At 42.5% G+C, this 17699-nt stretch overlaps 1 protein-coding gene across 7 annotated transcripts in view; it reads left to right on the forward strand.

The window, feature by feature from the left end:
- The window catches only part of ntng1a (netrin g1a), a 182301-nt gene that overhangs the window by 78224 nt on the left and 86378 nt on the right, over positions 1 to 17699 (forward strand). For 6 of the 7 annotated variants that reach the window (XM_044022799.1, XM_044022825.1, XM_044022833.1 and 3 more), the window contains one exon: positions 9132 to 9796. In XM_044022799.1, coding sequence (XP_043878734.1) covers positions 9548 to 9796 — 249 coding nt within the window. In that variant the 5' untranslated portion in view covers positions 9132 to 9547. Of the gene's footprint in view, positions 1 to 49; positions 867 to 9131; positions 9797 to 17699 lie in introns of those variants that run through there. The other variant, XM_044022808.1, reaches the window with a different exon arrangement.

The following is a 17699-nucleotide window of genomic DNA, read 5'->3' on the forward strand; positions in this document are numbered from 1 at the left end:
GTGGGTATAATGGGAGGGGGTGTGGTGAGCTGGAGACGGGCTTGGATGAGAGGAATGGTGGGGGGAGATACCATAGTAGGAAGGTGTGTGTGTGTGAGTGTAGTGGGGGGACAAGCTGAGTGTGCGTCTCATCTAACAGAGCTTAGGAGCGGATTTTCTTCCCCCGTCATCTTCGTCTGGGCGGTCGGTGGTGCGCCGTGCCGTGCCGTGATACGCACGGCCAGCAGAAGACGCGCTGATGCGAGCGGATATTCTCATCAGCTGAGTCTAATTGCTGTGATTCCTCTTCCAACTGTGTGATTGGCTGGGCGTGGGATCAATTCATAGGACTGGTGATAGTTGAGTGAGGAGGAGACCCCGCGCGCGCAGGAGATATTTGGGAAGACAGGGCGGAAAAAAAGAGGAGAGGAGAGACGCACGGCGGCAGGTCAAAGTTTGTTTTGCAGTAGTGGAGATATTCTTTGCTGCGGACATCACTCTGCCTCAGATTGACGCCGTGACGGAATGACACTTTGAGAGGGGATGATGGACACTTTGGCACCAGAGCTCAGAAATCCTCCCGTTTCCACGCGGCGCGGTGCTGACTGAAGCCCCCGGGACGGTGATCAGTCACTTATTTTCAAGTGGCAGCTGGGATTTCCTCATCCTTGATCGTTTTCTCGCCCTCGGTCGCCGAAACGAGAGTGAGAGAAATGGTGCGCACAGCGATTCCTCTGAGACTGACGTGCGCACTCATCACATTGCCGTTAAGGAGCGCGTCTTAAAGCAGAGAGCCTCTCTCTTCGTTCATGTTCACTCTGAACTTGTTGAACGGCGTCAGAGAGCAGAGGGAGCGGGGTCTGCGCACGAGCGAGCGTTCGAGAGACGTGAGTTTCACCTTTTTCATTGCTGAGTTTACTTTGAGTGCGTTGAAGCAGAAAATCGTCTCCATGCGTAAAAGTGTCGCGTTATCAGCGGTGGGAAATGTACTTGTTTTATATCACAAGTCGTGTGTCTTACGTAATAAATATAAACAACTTAAACACCTCTGTGAACTACAAAGAAAGACTTAAATTTAAATGTACACACGAGGCCACAATTAATGCGTCCATAACTTAACACAATTTCCTCAGGTCATTTTTTTGCAGGCGCCCCCTCGTGGAATATTTACCTAATCGTTTCTAATCTATCACGTTTAATCATATTTGTGTCACGCTGCAGCCAATTGGCCTACTTTTAATACGCCATTACACTGTATGAGCAAGTAATTACAGATAATCAGTTGTTGTGGAACATTATCTCATTTTATTCTTACCTTTTTATGCTTTATAACACAATAAGTTATGATATTATTATACCCTTATTTATGCAAAACTCTGTATGCTTTTGACTCATATTATTTATAAGGTATATTCACTGTATTCCAGTTCAGGTCAGTTTTTCCGTAATGTGACTAATCAGTTATTTCAGAGTTGTGCTCATTAATCACGGTTGACCCCGGGTTCAGGATGAAGGCACATGATGAATGGATGAATGTAGTGTGCATTTAAAGTGTGGAAATTACAACATGAGCTGTTCCTCTAACTACAGATGAGTTACTGATCACGTGACGCTAAACATTACAGTTTACAGTCACAATCAACAGTGGTTTCCGTCTGTTTTTCTTACTGTTTAAATGTGTGCTCCTCATATAAAAAGATGACAGCCACAGTGACTCATTCTTTTTTGTGACTGAAGCAGCTGTTGCTTTAAACATGTGACTGTTGCCACCTTTTCACAGTATTTCCTCTCGGAGAAGGCGACCGCGCGGCGACCACATTCCTCCGAGCTAAAGTGGACATTTTAAGTCTCCACACATGTCACTGTGTTTGCAGAATAATGTGTTAGCAGCCTTTTAGGAAAAGTGTTTTTAATAATGCATAAGGTGTTCCTGTGTCACAAAGAGAGCATGCTTGGTGTCGAGGAGAGGCAGAGGCAGGAGGGAGGGGAGATGTTGTCTCGCTCTCATTGGGTGTCCTCTGTGTCGCTGTGTGTGTGTGTGGAGCCGGAGTAACTCACGCCCGAGGGTGTTCAGCTCGACTTGGGGCAGCGTCACCCTGTCAGAAAGGGCTGCATCGTGCTTACACGGTGCGCGTGTGGCAGCTTGAGCTGCACAGGGCGAAGGGGGGGTGGAGTGGATGGAGTAAGCCAGAGGGAATGATAGACGACTGTGGCAGAGGCAGCTGGTGGAGGCAGGTTGAACACGTCTCAGGCGCTCAGGGACTCGCTTGTCTTCAGAGGCCTGACCCGAGTGGATGTGAGGAGCCGCAGCAGACATACAGAGGGCAAGCATGACTTTTTGAAAGTGGCACCAATTCCGAGGTTTTCTTTATTCAACTTTCAGGATAGAAAAGTCCCTCGACCATGAGAAGCAGACAATCTAAAGTAATGAAATTGTTTCCCGGTGAGGAACGTGGTTGAATTTCTATTGCATGTATCACATCACAGGTGGAAAACAAGCCCTGTGTTGGGTCTGTCTGTGGAGCCACAGCTTTGATTCCCTCTGAATTTGCCCACCCATCTCCAACACAGTCAGTTAACCAGCTGTCAGCACTCCACACATTCACTACCTGTCATCATTATTAAAAGATCATAAGCCTGCCCATTCAAGGCGGCGACATTTTAAGGAGTGGGAAAGAGCTCTAAGTGATGGGTTGACTCGGAGGCAAGCCCCAGGGATGCATTATAGTTATGCTCGCTGCTCGACAGGAAGGCTGGCTGTCATGTTTGCATGACCATGCTCCAATCTCCATATGTTTATTCATGAGGACAGTGGCTCTATCAGCAGGTTGTTAACACAGAGGATTAGAGATTCTGGAAAGGCAGGCAGAGATATCAGGGGACTGGAGCCCAGAGAGCGGGCAGTTTTTATTTTTTATTTTATTTCATCCTTTTTTATGTAAAGCCTGGTCAGATTCTATCTTCATCCGTCTTTCATCTGCTTGTGACTGTCTTCAACCCCCGTTTTTCCCCCTGCCTTTCTCTCTCCTGCGCTCCTGTTACACTTCGTAAGGCACTGGTGGAGAATATGAAACAGGTAGAGTCAGAAAAGATGAAAGTACGTATAGACAGGACAGAGGCAGGGTCAGAGCCTGCCCGTGAAAGTGCATAAGATGCGTGAAATTAAAAATGAAAGAAAGAAAAATAGCCCAAATATCAGTGGTAACCATGTAATTATGTCACCTTACTCTGAGCTGAGCACATGCTTTAGAGCTAAAGTGGACCTTTTTTTTTCCTTTTAATTTTAGGACACTTTTATTTCTTGAATTTCAGGCAGTCAGGTGTGAAAGAACTCCCCCCCCGTGGGCCACTATATATAATTCCTGAGAGATTATGACCTGATAGTTCTGAAAAGTGTGTCCCGGGTGAGGAAAACTGGGCCTTTTTGATTAAGGAACGGCTAAAAGCTCATTTTCTGGGGGCGGTGGGAAATGTTGGCACCGCCCAGCCGACAGTGAGGAAGGAAAGTGCTGATCCTAAGCAAACCACTGGTCAACAAAAAAATACAGCAATCAATATGAGCAAAAATTGAAAGGAGGAAAGGTGCGAGAAGAAGTGTTTGCTGACAGAGGAAGGAAAACACTTTTAAATGATGATATTTTCAGCTGGAGTCGGAGTCGGAACGAGGCGCTGCAAAAAAAAGCGAAAGAGCAGCGTGTAAGACGAAGGCCGTGTTTATTTGTTCATTGGAAGACATGCATGATTCACAAGTGACTCCTGGAACAGTAAAGAGCTGATGCAGGGGGGGGACACACATGTAACGTTCCCCATGGTTTGGAGAAACACTCAGTCACGCTTGAGTGGCCCTGGGGATGAAATCAAAGTGGACACTGGGGGCTGTTTCTCAGGCTCGGGCCGATGCAGAGGACCGCAAGAGGTTGGGGGTGTAATGGGCGGCTGTTTTGGTTGGTGGCACTCGTCGTGGTATAGTGGTTGTAGGCGTGTGAGCGCGTGTGACCTAACTAAGGAAAACAAACCCTCACAGGCCATGTGAAAGATTCATGCGATTGAATATAAAATGGAGGCGGCAGGTTGCAGCCTCAGCGGGTTTGTGCAGTCCCTCCATCGTGTCAGGCCGTCTGTGAGTGTACAAACTGTTATAAATATAACAATAATATAATGACAGTTTGTACTAGTCCTGAAAGAGTCACTTTTATTTTGTATTAGTTTGTATTATTAAGTTTTTAAAGTGACTTTCACTCTAAGCTCACCCTGAATCTGAGCTTGACACGTGAATACGTCTGCAGGACTACACTCACATCATGGTCCAATATGCAGATTATGTAATTAAATAACAGACAAATAAAGCAACTATCAGGGATGTCGCCTTTGTTACTTACGGCCGTAAACTTTGGAGCACACTGCCCTTACAAATAATACTCAAAACTTATCCTTTTACTCTAGCCTTCAACTAGTTCCTTTTTATTTCACCCTGTGTTGTGTTTTATTTGTATTTTTCAGTTTATTTTAAAGTTAAAACAGGGATTTAACCTCTTGGCTCCAGCCATCCTGCGTTTTATTTGCTTTTAAAATGTTATTTTCCTTTTTATTGTGAAGCACTTTGAGCTGCAATCCTTGTTTGAAAGCTGCTATACAAATACAGTTTATTTTTATAACTATATGAAGGCTGAACAACTTGTTGAAAATGTGTAAAAATTGCATTTTCTTCAGTCTGATCCTGCAATTATGAATTGATGTCAGTGCATAATTATTTTGAATCTCAGTTCAGTTCTCCGTTCACCGTGTAAGAGATTTAAAAAGTGTTCACATCACCAACAAAACACTAGCTTCTGTGTATTCCATTACAAGGACAATAACAAATAACAATTTTCAATTTGTGTAGATAGAACCGTCAAAAATAGAATCATTAAGATGCAGCCTTTGCAATTTGCCAATTGCAATGTTTCAAATTGTTGTTTTGACTGGAAATGATGAATAATGAGTTGTTCAGCCCTAAAGGAACTGGTAACAAAGGATCATAAAGTATTTTTGTCTGTGTGTTACGTTGAAGTACGTTGATCTTTTTTGTTTCTACTGGTTTTACATAACAATCCTCTCCATGCGTGTGCAGCTTCAAATATTTATGGTTTAAAACCAACTTAAGTCGTTTCTGCGTCAGTGTTTGACTCTTCAACTTCCTTTTTGACATCTAACACTTCCTGTTTTGTTGAAGTTGTGCTTGTCAGTTTAGACAAATATAGACTTTGACAGTTGTTTTCTAAACTGTGAGCATGAAGATGTAGAATCTGTTTTTCTTAAGTTTATCATGGAAACATGTTCTCACCTTCTTTGACCTCCCACTGTTACTGTAAGTGTTTATAGCCACGCGCCTACAGTGCAGTGTATATTCCTGTACATAGCAGAATTTCAGACTTCCTGTGAGCACACCTCCTCTGATGTCCTCAAACCTGATCGATGGTTGGAGGAAGCAAAAAAAAAAAACCAACAACCTTTTTTGTCACTTAAAATGCACACCCACACTTCTCCCATCTGCCTCTCTCTCCCTCACCTCGACTCCACGGGGCAACAGAGGGTTATAAGCAGGGAGTAATGAGAGGAAGGGGCCACTGTGTCCAGGATGGTGAAGTGATAATGACCCCTGCTTTTGTGATCTCTTTTGCTTGTTATGGAAGCCTCGCCAGAGCGTGTTGTCTCATTACCCGTGACTCAAGCCTCTCTTTATCCAGAGGTTGCATGTCAAGCACACACACACACACACAGACACACACATACACACACACAGAGTCACTCTTTGGCCATCCTTTACACGCCTCCTTAACACGGTAATATTATGTCTCTTAATGGGAACAGGAAGCTCAGAGCCAAGAGTTCCTCTGGATAATTGGCTGCTTCTTCACCTGCTGACATCTCCCCCATTGACATTCTTACATTTTACATCGGAGGTTCTTCATTTCTCCATCCTCCGCCCTCTGACTTGCACCACTTGCTCTTTTTGTACTGATTTTGCAGCGTTGTTCTCGATCATCTCCGGCAAAATTAAATCCCATTTTCCAATCGCTTTGGAGGATTAAACTTGTTTTGAACGATAGGGTGGATTTTTTTCTTTCTTGTGAACTTTCATGAATTGTATTAAATTCTGGATATTTGTGACAGCATTTGTCGCACATTTCCATTTTCATTTACTTTTAACCCTTACAACTCAGAGCATTTTAGCTGAATTTTTCCATGTTAAAACGTACAGTATATATAAGAATGGGCAATATAAAGTGTCTTATATCCTTTATTTCAGCACATCCTATAGACAATCTGATGAAAACGATACTATATAAACACACCTGAGCACAGAAAGTACTCAAAATGTTTAAAATCGGATTGAATTTATGAAATTTGGAAATATGTTATGGCATAAAGTTCACTTGTCTTTATGAACAAAAAGAAAAGAAAAACGGTCCATTTTGTGACTTCTGCACAATTATTGCTACTTTATATCACTACTACAAATGTCATATAAAATGAATCATAACTTTGACTCAACAACACATCAGACGGGACAAAAAAAACACATTTTTTAAAGCCCGGATTTGTGACCTATAAACACACACCCCCAGTATGCCCATATAAGGAGTTGTGTATTAAGCCCAAGGCAATTTACTATGAGTGCACCTGCGGCAAAGATCAGAGAATTCTTAAAGAAGTTTACCCCTGATCTTGGTTATTTCTGCGAATAATGATTTTTAGATTCATTGAACGACACAGGTTCAAATATGTGATACAGATCCAAACATCCAGTTTATGACACTCTCAGTTTATATGTTGAATAAGTTGAATCATGTATATAAATGTGTGAAATAGGGCAACATATCGTCTCACACTGTCATTTTTCAGTGGTAGTTGTTTTTGTCATCAGGCCTCAGACAGACAAGCCAATAAATACCGTTCCCTACTCATCATGTGCGCATGTATGTGCTATAAGAATATCCACTGTTCTGTCGCTGTTCTCACGAGCGTCTGTTCCATGTGTCTGTGACTGTTAATCTCCATCAGTCGCCTGCAGTGTAAAATCATCATACCTGCGTGAGTATCCTCTATGCACGGGTTCAGCTAACTTGCATCCAGCTGTGTTTCTGGTCGCAGAGAAATTACAGTGATGGGCGACGCTAATGATTGCATCACACATCAAACACCACGTGAAACGAACTGAAAAAAAAAAAAAGAATATTTAAATTAAAATCCCCATGGCATTAATTCAAAAATTGTAGTGTTATATGTTGCGTACGAGTCCATATACAACTGTTTTTCCATTATTTCTTTAAAAAAATATTTCACAGGTTGCTATGCCATTAAACACACTGTGAGATTTTTGATGATGTACTGGGGGGGAGCATAATAATTTCCATCTAATCAAGTGCTGTATGAAAATATCCTCCTCATCATCGCCTTCCTCAGAGACATCACTCTCAGCTTCCTCCTCAGTCAACACGGCAGCTATAGACGACAGTGTTGGACCGGGTTCCGTGTTTTGCTATGTTGTCACACTGTGTCGTAGCCGTAAATAAAACACTATTCCCGACTTTAAACACCAATCAATGTGGCGTTTTAAATGGAGAAACCATGGAGAAGAACCTTGCATGCTTTACATTGCTCCAGTATTGTTCCATATATCACCTGCTGCCTTGAAACATGGGGAAACTCATTCGTTAAATCTTATACAAATTCAGTTTTTATGCTACAAAAACAAAAGGTCATCATGAAATCACATTACAGAGAACCTTTCAAGGCTTTACATTTACAGTCATTTTGTATGAGTTTGAATTTCTGTGTTACAATACTGAGCTGAATCACAGGTTGATTTTTAAAATCTTATGACATCACATACCTGCAGAACATGAGTAATCACAGGAGAGTAAAGGATAAAAACATAAATACTCACATGCTTGACATTGTATGGTTAGAAGATACAGATGACAAAGTTGTGTTTTAATCATTACAACATACGTGTAGGTCATAGAACATTTAAGAAAGATTAAAAGAAGACTTTTCAAATTGACAGGAATGAAATTATTTCAAATGACCAAGCCACATATTTAAAGAAATAAACAAAACAATCTTTAGACAAAAGGAAAAGTGAGGCCATGGCCCACAATGGTTGGCAGTTATAAATGAATGCTTTGTATCCTGGGAAGTAAATCACTGCATGTGATATAGTGCAGTGGCTCCGGCTGTGGACAGATCTACCATTTAACAGATGAAACTTGAAAACAGTCACGGGATATTTATAAATTGCAAACTGGGACTGAATAAAGTTAGTTGCCACCTTATTCTGTTCATTTTTGCCCGCTGCGTTATCACAGCCATCAAGTCCAATCAGCCCGATGACAAGAATATTACAGTCTGTTTCCTCTAAGTGTCTGAAAAAGTCATTTATTTTTCACATATAGTCTTTATCGCCTTTGGTTCAAGACATCCAGGTAAAAACTATTCATTATAAGAAGAAATGAATATGTTTTATAAATAACAACAGCAATGATGCAAATGTAATTCCAGAGTTTTTGTTTCCTGTGGATCTTGGTGTCAATGCTCTATGATAACATGGAACATATTGGTATTCAATAGAGCTGATGCAGCCAACTTTCATTTTTGGAATACTTTGAGTAAAGAGGATGTTTCCTCCACTTGACTGTCTTCTTTTGTTAGACACATGAAAAGCTGTTTCTGAAACTGAAATATTGAAGTGGAACACGCTAAAGTTGCTGTGTAATGTTTTAGACATCACAGCATGTTGGGTAAATATTACCGTGACTATTTCTTTGTTGTTTTTTTCTTAATCTTAATGTACACACTTTACCATTGTAGCCCCTGCGGTGTTGCTTATACAGCGGGTGTATAGGGAGGGGTGAGGATGCTGCAACACTGAATGCCCGACACTGCAGAGTGAGAGGAGTGTTTGATGTGAAAGATCCAATTTAACCTGACGGTGTCACTTACTGATTTTTTTCTTTTTTGTCTTCTGATGCACAAAAATACCAACATGGCACCTCTTACAAGCTTTCATTCACACGTACACCCTTTTACCTACACCACGACGCCAGCTAGTGTTTCCTTATCGTCAATATTCAACCCCCCTCCTTCTTCTCTCTCTCGTTTCTCTGCAGCCGTGTTGCCACACAGGACGCAAACCATGACTGACAGCCAGGCAAGCTGAGACGACCTGTCACTCATCTTCCTATCAGCGTGTCAGGGGGCTATCTCCTTTTCACCTTGCCCCCCCCCCGCCTCTGCCACCTTCTCCTCCACTGTCTCTCTCCATCCCTCAATCCTCTCCTCTTATCTTCTCAATGGGTTGGTAACCTCAACATCATCATTGTATCCACTGCTCCAGGGCGAGACGTAGTGAAAACGAACAACACACACTTCTGAACCAGCCCTCGCTCCCTGAAGGGACTCTGCTATGCGTCCTTACTCCAGCTGAGTGAGCTGCAGTAAGACAAAGTACAAAAAAAAAGGATCCCTTGCTCGCACGTCTTCAGGAGTTATACCTGCTCGAGAAGGAGCTGAAAGAGGACCAGTCATGCGATTCCATCTTGCATTGACACTGCAGGCGCTGTGGACCGCTGTTTGCCAGGCGGCCATGCAGCACTACCCTGCAGCGTGGGGCCACTACGACGTATGCAAGTCCCAGATTTACACAGACGAAGGCCTAACCTGGGACTACATGGCCTGCCAGCCTGAGGCGCAAGACATGACCCAGTACCTGAAAGTTACTTTGGATCCCCCCAACATCACATGCGGGGACCCGCCGGAGACGTACTGCGCTCTGGTAAGTACAAGCAAAGGAGTAGAAAGACAAAAACCCTTATTAGTATTGCTATTGGTGTGATAATGGCCAAAATCTGATCTGTAAATATGTAAATAAAAGACATAAATGCATCAATAGGCACAGGCACCATGATGTAAAAAGAGATGTCTGCCAACACCATCATGTGACCATGTCATGAGAGAAGGCTGCAAATGGCTGTTTTTTGCTAGATAGTAAATATAAGTATAAGTTAAATGTAAGTTTTTTCAGCTAAGAGGCAAAGACTGCATTGGACTGATATCAGTATTGGTAGAAATTCAAGGAGGTGATTTATTGTGATAAAAGTGGTAATTAGTCATCCCTAACTGCAACTAGTTTTTTTCTGTGTGTATATCATGCAACTACTGGACTTGTTCTGACCTCAAAGCTGCAACAGACACTTTCATAGCCTGTATGGCTTAGACACATGGCTGCAGAGCAAGAGCTAGAGGTTTGTGCCCATTGACGTCACGGTCCTCTGTTTAGAGAGCTGCTGCTTCTCAGTGTGCACGACAAACACCAATCTGATGGGCTTGTTGATGCCGATTACTTCCACAAAAACGTGACTTAGACGATGCAAACGGAGGAAAAAAACCCAAAAAAACCCACGCATGCTTCGAACGCTGTGATTTTGAAGTGATGTTGTAGTGTGTCCATTTTAACCACAGCTGGATGAGTGAGTGGTTTAAAAATTCAAACAACCTCTGGATGATGTTGCGCACATGTGGACTAAAAATACATCAGTTGTGTGAGATCCGAAATGGAGCACGATTTATGGGCAAATACACCTCTCACCGCTGTGGCCCACTATAATTACATATAATAGTATAATGATCAGTCTCAGCATTCACCTCTGATTATTTTTTTATTCTCAAAATGTATTTTTTGTACAATATTTAGCCAGGTTATCCCCGTAGCTTCTTGGATATTCAGAGCCGCTCCCTTGGATCGAGGTAAAATGTCCCAGTATCAAGACAAAATGGTATAAAATGGGCATCTGAGAAGTGACACTGCTTAGAAACTGCAGTAACGCGTCTAAAAATATTGACACTGTGAGCTTGTTAGCACACTGACATCAACACTTCGCCGTTGTTTTCTTAACCCACAACTGAAACAATACAAACAATGATTTGTTCATGCTGTTTTTCGACCAAAGCCTTTTAATTCTAATGGGGCGTTTGATGAAAGCTCAGTTTAATTTAGTGTAAGACTTGAAGAATCACAAATCAAATTTGCCACAATTGACTTGTTCATAAAAAAGGCTCCATATTGTTGCTCAGAAGTAAACTCCTCATGCCTCAGAGGTGCGGCTTTGTTAAAGGAGAGGGATTTAAAATTTAAACAGCACAATAAAAAGCAGTGATTGGATGAGTGGTTTGCCCTGTTAACGTTTCTGTGCCGCTGTTGATTCTGCGAATAACATCGCAATCGTCAAAGCCACAAATTCCTGGTGGAGCTTGAAAATAAAAAGAGCGAAAGCTGCATATTAGGTCAAGTATTTAATTATCAGAAACTGCTCTGTTCTGCTCTCCAGGTCCCTCTTTCTTTTGAAACGCACAGCTGGTCGCCTCAGATTAACACTAACAGTGATGAGTCCATTTTGAGTCGTCGCGTGTTACCAAGTCATCAAAGATTCCCTCAGAACAAATGCGCTCCTCTCCAAACGGCTTCAAGAGCCCTTTAGATAAACACTGAGATGTTCCAGGAATGTAGTAACTTGAGGAGTATAAATAGACGGTCGCATCAGCAGAAAGTCAGCTGAGAGCGGAGAGGGATTAACAAAACACAGATGACAAAGACAGTGAGAAGTGAGAGAATGATCAAGAGGGAAGTGAGAGGGAGTGAGCATGGAAGAGAGACAGCGACTCTGAGGACTCGGTGCAAAGCAAACTCTGACTGCAGAACTAATATCTCCTGCGTGGGGTGATATGGAAGCTCCAAACTGTGAATTATTCAACATGTTTTGTAGCTAATGTGTTTTATTCATAGGACGCATTATTCAGCCCGACATCTCTCAGGCACTTTTGAAAACTCCCATGATCACCCAATGTTGGGTAAATTGGGGTTGAGGAGGTGGGATGCCGTTAAGCGGGGGTGAGAGGTCACGTGACCTGTACTCCACAACTTGAACTTGAATCCGGTTTTAGCTTCGGGAACTGGTTGAATCGTGTCCATCAGCTGGGTCTGATTTGTCACAATCATTATAGCTTTTTAACAGTCTGATTAGTGCTTATTAAATTAGCGGCAGTTAGTCTCGTGCTGCTCGCCTCGTGTCTCCGCCAGTCAATTTGATTGGAGTGCTTCAATTAAAGACGCAGTGGCTGGATCCCTCGTAACCTTTTCTTTCTCTGTACTCAACTAATCACAAATCACACAAACGCCACTGAAATACGACCCCCGATGCTTACCATGGAGGCTAATTGGTTTATGTTTACCCCTGACAGTAACATGGCTCCAGATCAGCATTGGAATAATTATCATTGATATTCCAGCTACTCTGGCAGCCGGTGTGCAGCTACAATGCCAATAGTTGTTTGTATCGTAAGTCGGATCATTGCAGATTCAGGGCAATTATCATTAGGCCATGTTATCGGAGAATTTCATCTCTCTGGTAATTGATTTTACGCTCACAGAGGCGGGTGTATCTTAAAGCCCGGTGTCTGCTTCCTGGAGTGCTGAAGGTAACAGACACCAAAAGCCTGTGAGGAGACAGAGACGGAGAGAGAGGCAGCGGCTCGAGGGCGTGGTGCTCATATGAGCATGGTTATCTCAGGTTGCGGCCTTCGTCTCAGGGTCACAGACAAATGCAGACAGCACCTCTCCCTCACACACTCACACTCACACACACACACACAAACACTTTACAGTCTGCTTCTAGCCCAGTGACCTTTTCTATAGCAATAAGCTGGCATTCACTGAACTCTGGCACATGAATTTGCCATCATATGAGATTTCACTGTCCCCTCCAGTTAGACTCAGACTGGCCTTTAAAAATGTGGACAGGTTGCACACACACTCACGCCCCGGATGAGAGTGTTGTGTTGTGCGAGCGTGTCCGCGCTCCGAGGAAGTGCGTTCTTGTTCCAGATTTCACCAACTTGTAGTCGTAGAATCAAAAAGTTAACGTTGATGAATAGTTGCATTGCAATTACTCCCAATACGTCGACGTCCAGCCCTCGTGCCAGGCGGTGAACAGAAGCCCTCTCAACGCATACAAATGTGTTTAATTGACTCCATTGCAGAGATTCACGCTCTCCAACTCGAGAGGCCCAGGTGTCGCTGATAACGTTAACGAAGGCTCTGTCCGGCCCCACTAATTAATTTCATTATTTACACCTGTGCTTCTCCTACTGTGACATGTCATGTGAACATGACGTCCAGTGCCGCTGCACATACCTTGCATGTGTAGGCTCTAAAATGTGATGCACACGGCATTAAACATAGAAGAACCACCTTTCTAGGAGTAACTTTATAATTTATACTTCCCTTAAGTGTATGTGTGTGTGTGTGTGTGTGTGTGTGCGTCTGTCTTTATGCGTCCCCCATTCATGTACTAATGTCTCTATTTGTGCCATCTATTTACAACCAGGAAGTGCTGATGAATGCTGAAACCTGAGCCCTGGCAGGCCGGTGCATTTCATAGCCAATCAAATCTAAATGAGGAAAGGAAGCAGATTATTAAAATGGCTGTGCAGCATGTGGCTCTTTGTCCTGTCTTGGCACCAGTGAGAGGGTCATGAAAAGACATGCTGTTGTACTTCTTCTGCCCAGCTAATGAAAAATGTAGCATGTTGGAATGATTTAAGGTGTAAAAACTGGATGCTGGCTTCGTCTCCAACCACTGGCAAAGTTAGACGAACCAGTTAAAGGAAACAGAGGTTGGGGAAGCACAATCTTTCAAAAATACTACCCTTATTCTAAAGCTAAATGCAAATCAGTGAACTTTATCTTTAAGGTGGAACCCCTAAAGCTCCAGTGTGGAACATGTTTAGATCTTTACATTAGGACTCTGTGTACTCCTGTCAACAGTGTTTGACTCATATATAGTGTTGTGTGGTACATGAGTCTGATGGATGGTGCAGTATATGCTTTGCAGTCAGGTAAATAAAACACGACATTGCAGACAGACACATCGGGGAAGAACTGATAGCTCAACAGTTGTCTCCTTCTGTTGCGTTGCATAATCTAGAGACATCATTTAAATATTGTTTTTAATATGCATGTCAGCTCTAATGAATAACACTGACACTTTTGCAGCCAGTAGTGTGCTTTAATTTTCAGTTTGAACTGTTGAAAGGGTTAAAACTCTATTGTAGCTTCGATGTGAGGTGCTTCTTCTTCCTTGTTCCTCTTTGAATCATCCCCGTGCTTACCTAAGCTGATTGTGCCTTCAAAGGGCCGGGTTATGCTTTCCATGTCCATTCAGAGCAGCCAAGAGGTCTGCAAGGGTCCACATGATGTAAGAGTCTGCCCGAATTAGAGCAGACTGTACCCACCGACCAACACACACTGCAAAGCGGCTCGTCGTGGACGTCAGGGGCTGTAATATGATGATTTTTGCCACGTCTATCCAATCACCATGTAGCTCACCGCAGTGAAAAGAGCTACTCCGTGCTGTCTCGTATCGATCAATTAAAACTGAGCTTCCGCTGGTTTTAATGCACACTGATGCTACGGGAATGTATCAGACGACCTGTGATAAAATAACTAAAGGAACCATTGATGTGGTTTATTGCTTTATTAGCGTACTTTTAGTAATGAAATGGTACAAGTATGGATATAGTAATATTGTTTCAACTTTTAATATGATTCATTGTTTATTGTTCAAAAATGTTGCAGCGAGAATGAGCAGCGAGAAAGTCTGTCGGGCTCCAGTGAAAGATTCTCGAGGCGTGCTCTGCCGTGGGCGCCCTCTTACATTGTGATATACAAATCTGACCTTTTTCCCAAGCTGATCCTGATTAGAGGTTTCAGACAGATAAAGTGTTTTTATCCGCCCCAGCCCCCCGCCCCCCGTACCCGCCCCACCACCACACACTCACACACTGTACCGCCTCTCAACAGGCTCCGCGCTGACATTTCCTTAAGAGACAGTGTGTTGTCAGCAGTAATATGTCTCGTATTGTAACACTCAGTCAATGTAAGGCTTAGTGGAGATGAGGCGCAGTGAAAACAGACAGTGACGTTTTTAGGCTACTCAGTTTTTTCTGGGGGGGCAGATTCCAAAGCACACGCAGCAGAACTGAAGACTGAAATCCAATGTTTACTGAAATGTGTGTGTGTGTGTGTGCATAAAACTGACCTTGTCAGGATCAATAAACCAAAAAAATCATCTCTGAGGAAGTGGTTAACTTAAGGGCTAAGATTTGTAGTTAGGTGAAGGTTGGGGTAGGCATTAACTGATTATGGTTACGGTTAGGGCTTGGTTTTAGGTTCACAGTTAGAAATAGGTTGAGGATACAAAAACATGTGTGTGTGCGTGACTATTGATCCATATATGCTCTGCTGTTCTTATTCCTGCGTAATTCCCCAACTGGCAGCTTTTGAGATACAAATTGTCCACACTTGGCTTCAGTCTGTGCTCAAGGGAGTAAAGTTCTTTTAATGTGACTTAATTAATTAGTCCAATCAACCCACTACAAACTATTTTAATTTGAAGTTAAGGTAGCAAACAAAGCACCATAGTGTGCATTCATGGCTGCGCTTGACAGAAAACATTCTCCTTTACGAGCAGAGCAGCTGTTGTCATCATCTTCCAGCCATAAAGTACATTTAGTTCAACAAGGTTAAAGCTGCAGTCAGTCTTCAGCAGCAGGTTGCTGCAATCTGTCAGTTAACCCAAAATTAAATAGTAGATATAGTAAATAAAAGAACAATTAAATATAAGGTTTTGATGCTTTTCTTTGTCAGTAAACCTCTTTGAGTCTCATTCAGACAAAACAGGAAGATATCACCGTGGAATGAGATGACATAACTGGTATTTGTCTCAAGTTTTAAAGTTAGGGTTTATATGAAAACATACTTTTAAAAAATAACAACAAAGGTTTGAGTGAGATACTAACATTTTCTAACTGGCCACAATTAGCCCAAGAATCAGTGATCCATTGATAATCATGATCAGCCTTTTTTGCACAAGCATCTATTATATAATGCCAACCAACAATGCACTCGATGACCCTGGAAATATAAAGTGCTAATACCAAGCCAGGCTGAAAGCAGCATAGACTCCATGTTCTGTATTGAGAATTCTAATTATCCCAATCCATGTCAGTCAGCCTTGGAGTCCGTCTCTGCGTGATTTCAGCGTCTTTTGCACATAAATATGAACGGTGTCAAACAGCCATTTTGGATCATTTTGTTCTTTTATTGCTTTTTTGTGATGATTTCACAGAGTCACATGACTTACACTTCCAATCGCTCTAATGCTTAACACATGCAAAGCTCAGGGCTACAGCATTTCTGGGTATATGCTTCACTTTGACCACTCGTCTTGGTGAAATTCATGGTACCCATAATTCTTTGCACATGTTTCACTAGGCATTTAAAATGGCCCACTATGCTTTTAAAAATTAAAGTATTTTTGGTGTCAGCAAAAAATTGTCATAACTTTAGTTTGGCACCACTAACAACTTGACGCCATAATCTGCAGACTCACTCTAGCTTGTTCCACGTATGCTTTTCAAGAATTCCACGAGGGAGTCTTGCCTAGTCTCTGTAGGACCTGACTTTCAAGTATCTGCTCTACTAAGGGAGGATCCTTTAATTAGAGGAACACAGTTTATTTTCCATCGTGAAATAGACAGTGGTTAAATCCAAGCAGATGTTTTAAAAATGGCAAAAAAAAAAAAGTCCACCTGAACCTTTTAGTCCTGACACAAACCGTCACCAGATTCTCCTGTGGATCCTGCAGCTGTAACCTACAAATATGCCTCTTTGAAACCTGCAGCCTGCTCATCTTTTCCTCCCATGTTCCCCTAATCTCAACTCAGCAGCATAACGTGCTTTCATTGTAGTTTGATGGATTCAGCTGAAAAACTACCAGTGCAGTGAGAATTCGTCAGATATTGTCTATCACGGCACAAAGCTGTTGGACAGTCGGGGCTGTATCTTTCTGGCCAGTTTGAAGGTTATACACACTGCAGTCACAGGAGGCTCTCATCATATTCTCTCTGACCGATCCTGCCATAAAGTTTGCATGAGCGTCGGGCACTGGCTGAATTTTTATCATTTTCTTATTTCCTCCTACCACTCGCGCTTCCAGGCCTTCAGGTGTCAAGGCTAAAGCAGACGTGTCAGTCAGGCCAGACCGAGCTCAAGAGAAGTCCATTAAAAAGACGTTGGCAGAAAAGACACACTTCCTGTAATGGGCATGTTGTGGCACAGTATGGCTACATGAGACAGAGTGAGGAAATATCCAGCCGGTCTTTTTCGAAGGTCAAATCAAAGGTTTACTGAAGTGTGTGTGTGTGTGTGTGTGTCTCACTGACTCAATCTACTTATCTACATAAAACACATTATTTTGTAAGCCTTCACAAAACTGTTATAGTTTTTTTTAGTATTCAGTCGTTGTGGATCATTTATGAAATGTATGGAGCCTAAGGGCAACATGATTGTCCTTCATATGGACCATGCATTTGAATAAGATTGCATTGGATATATGCAGTGTGCGTGGTAATGTTCTCCACGTGTCTCGGACTTTATACCCAATCCAAAACAAACCCATGAAAGACCTCATTTTAATGAGAGCCAATCACAGCCTGACTCAATACAGTCAACCTGAAGAGGACAAAACAGAAGCAGCTGCAAATGAGTGAAAGTGAACTAAACCACAGAACACAGATCAAGTCATGTCATCCAGATTCATGTTTATATGCTTCAAAGATGC

Source organism: Solea senegalensis, linkage group LG1 (assembly GCF_019176455.1).
Source record: "Solea senegalensis isolate Sse05_10M linkage group LG1, IFAPA_SoseM_1, whole genome shotgun sequence".
NCBI lineage: Eukaryota > Metazoa > Chordata > Actinopteri > Pleuronectiformes > Soleidae > Solea > Solea senegalensis.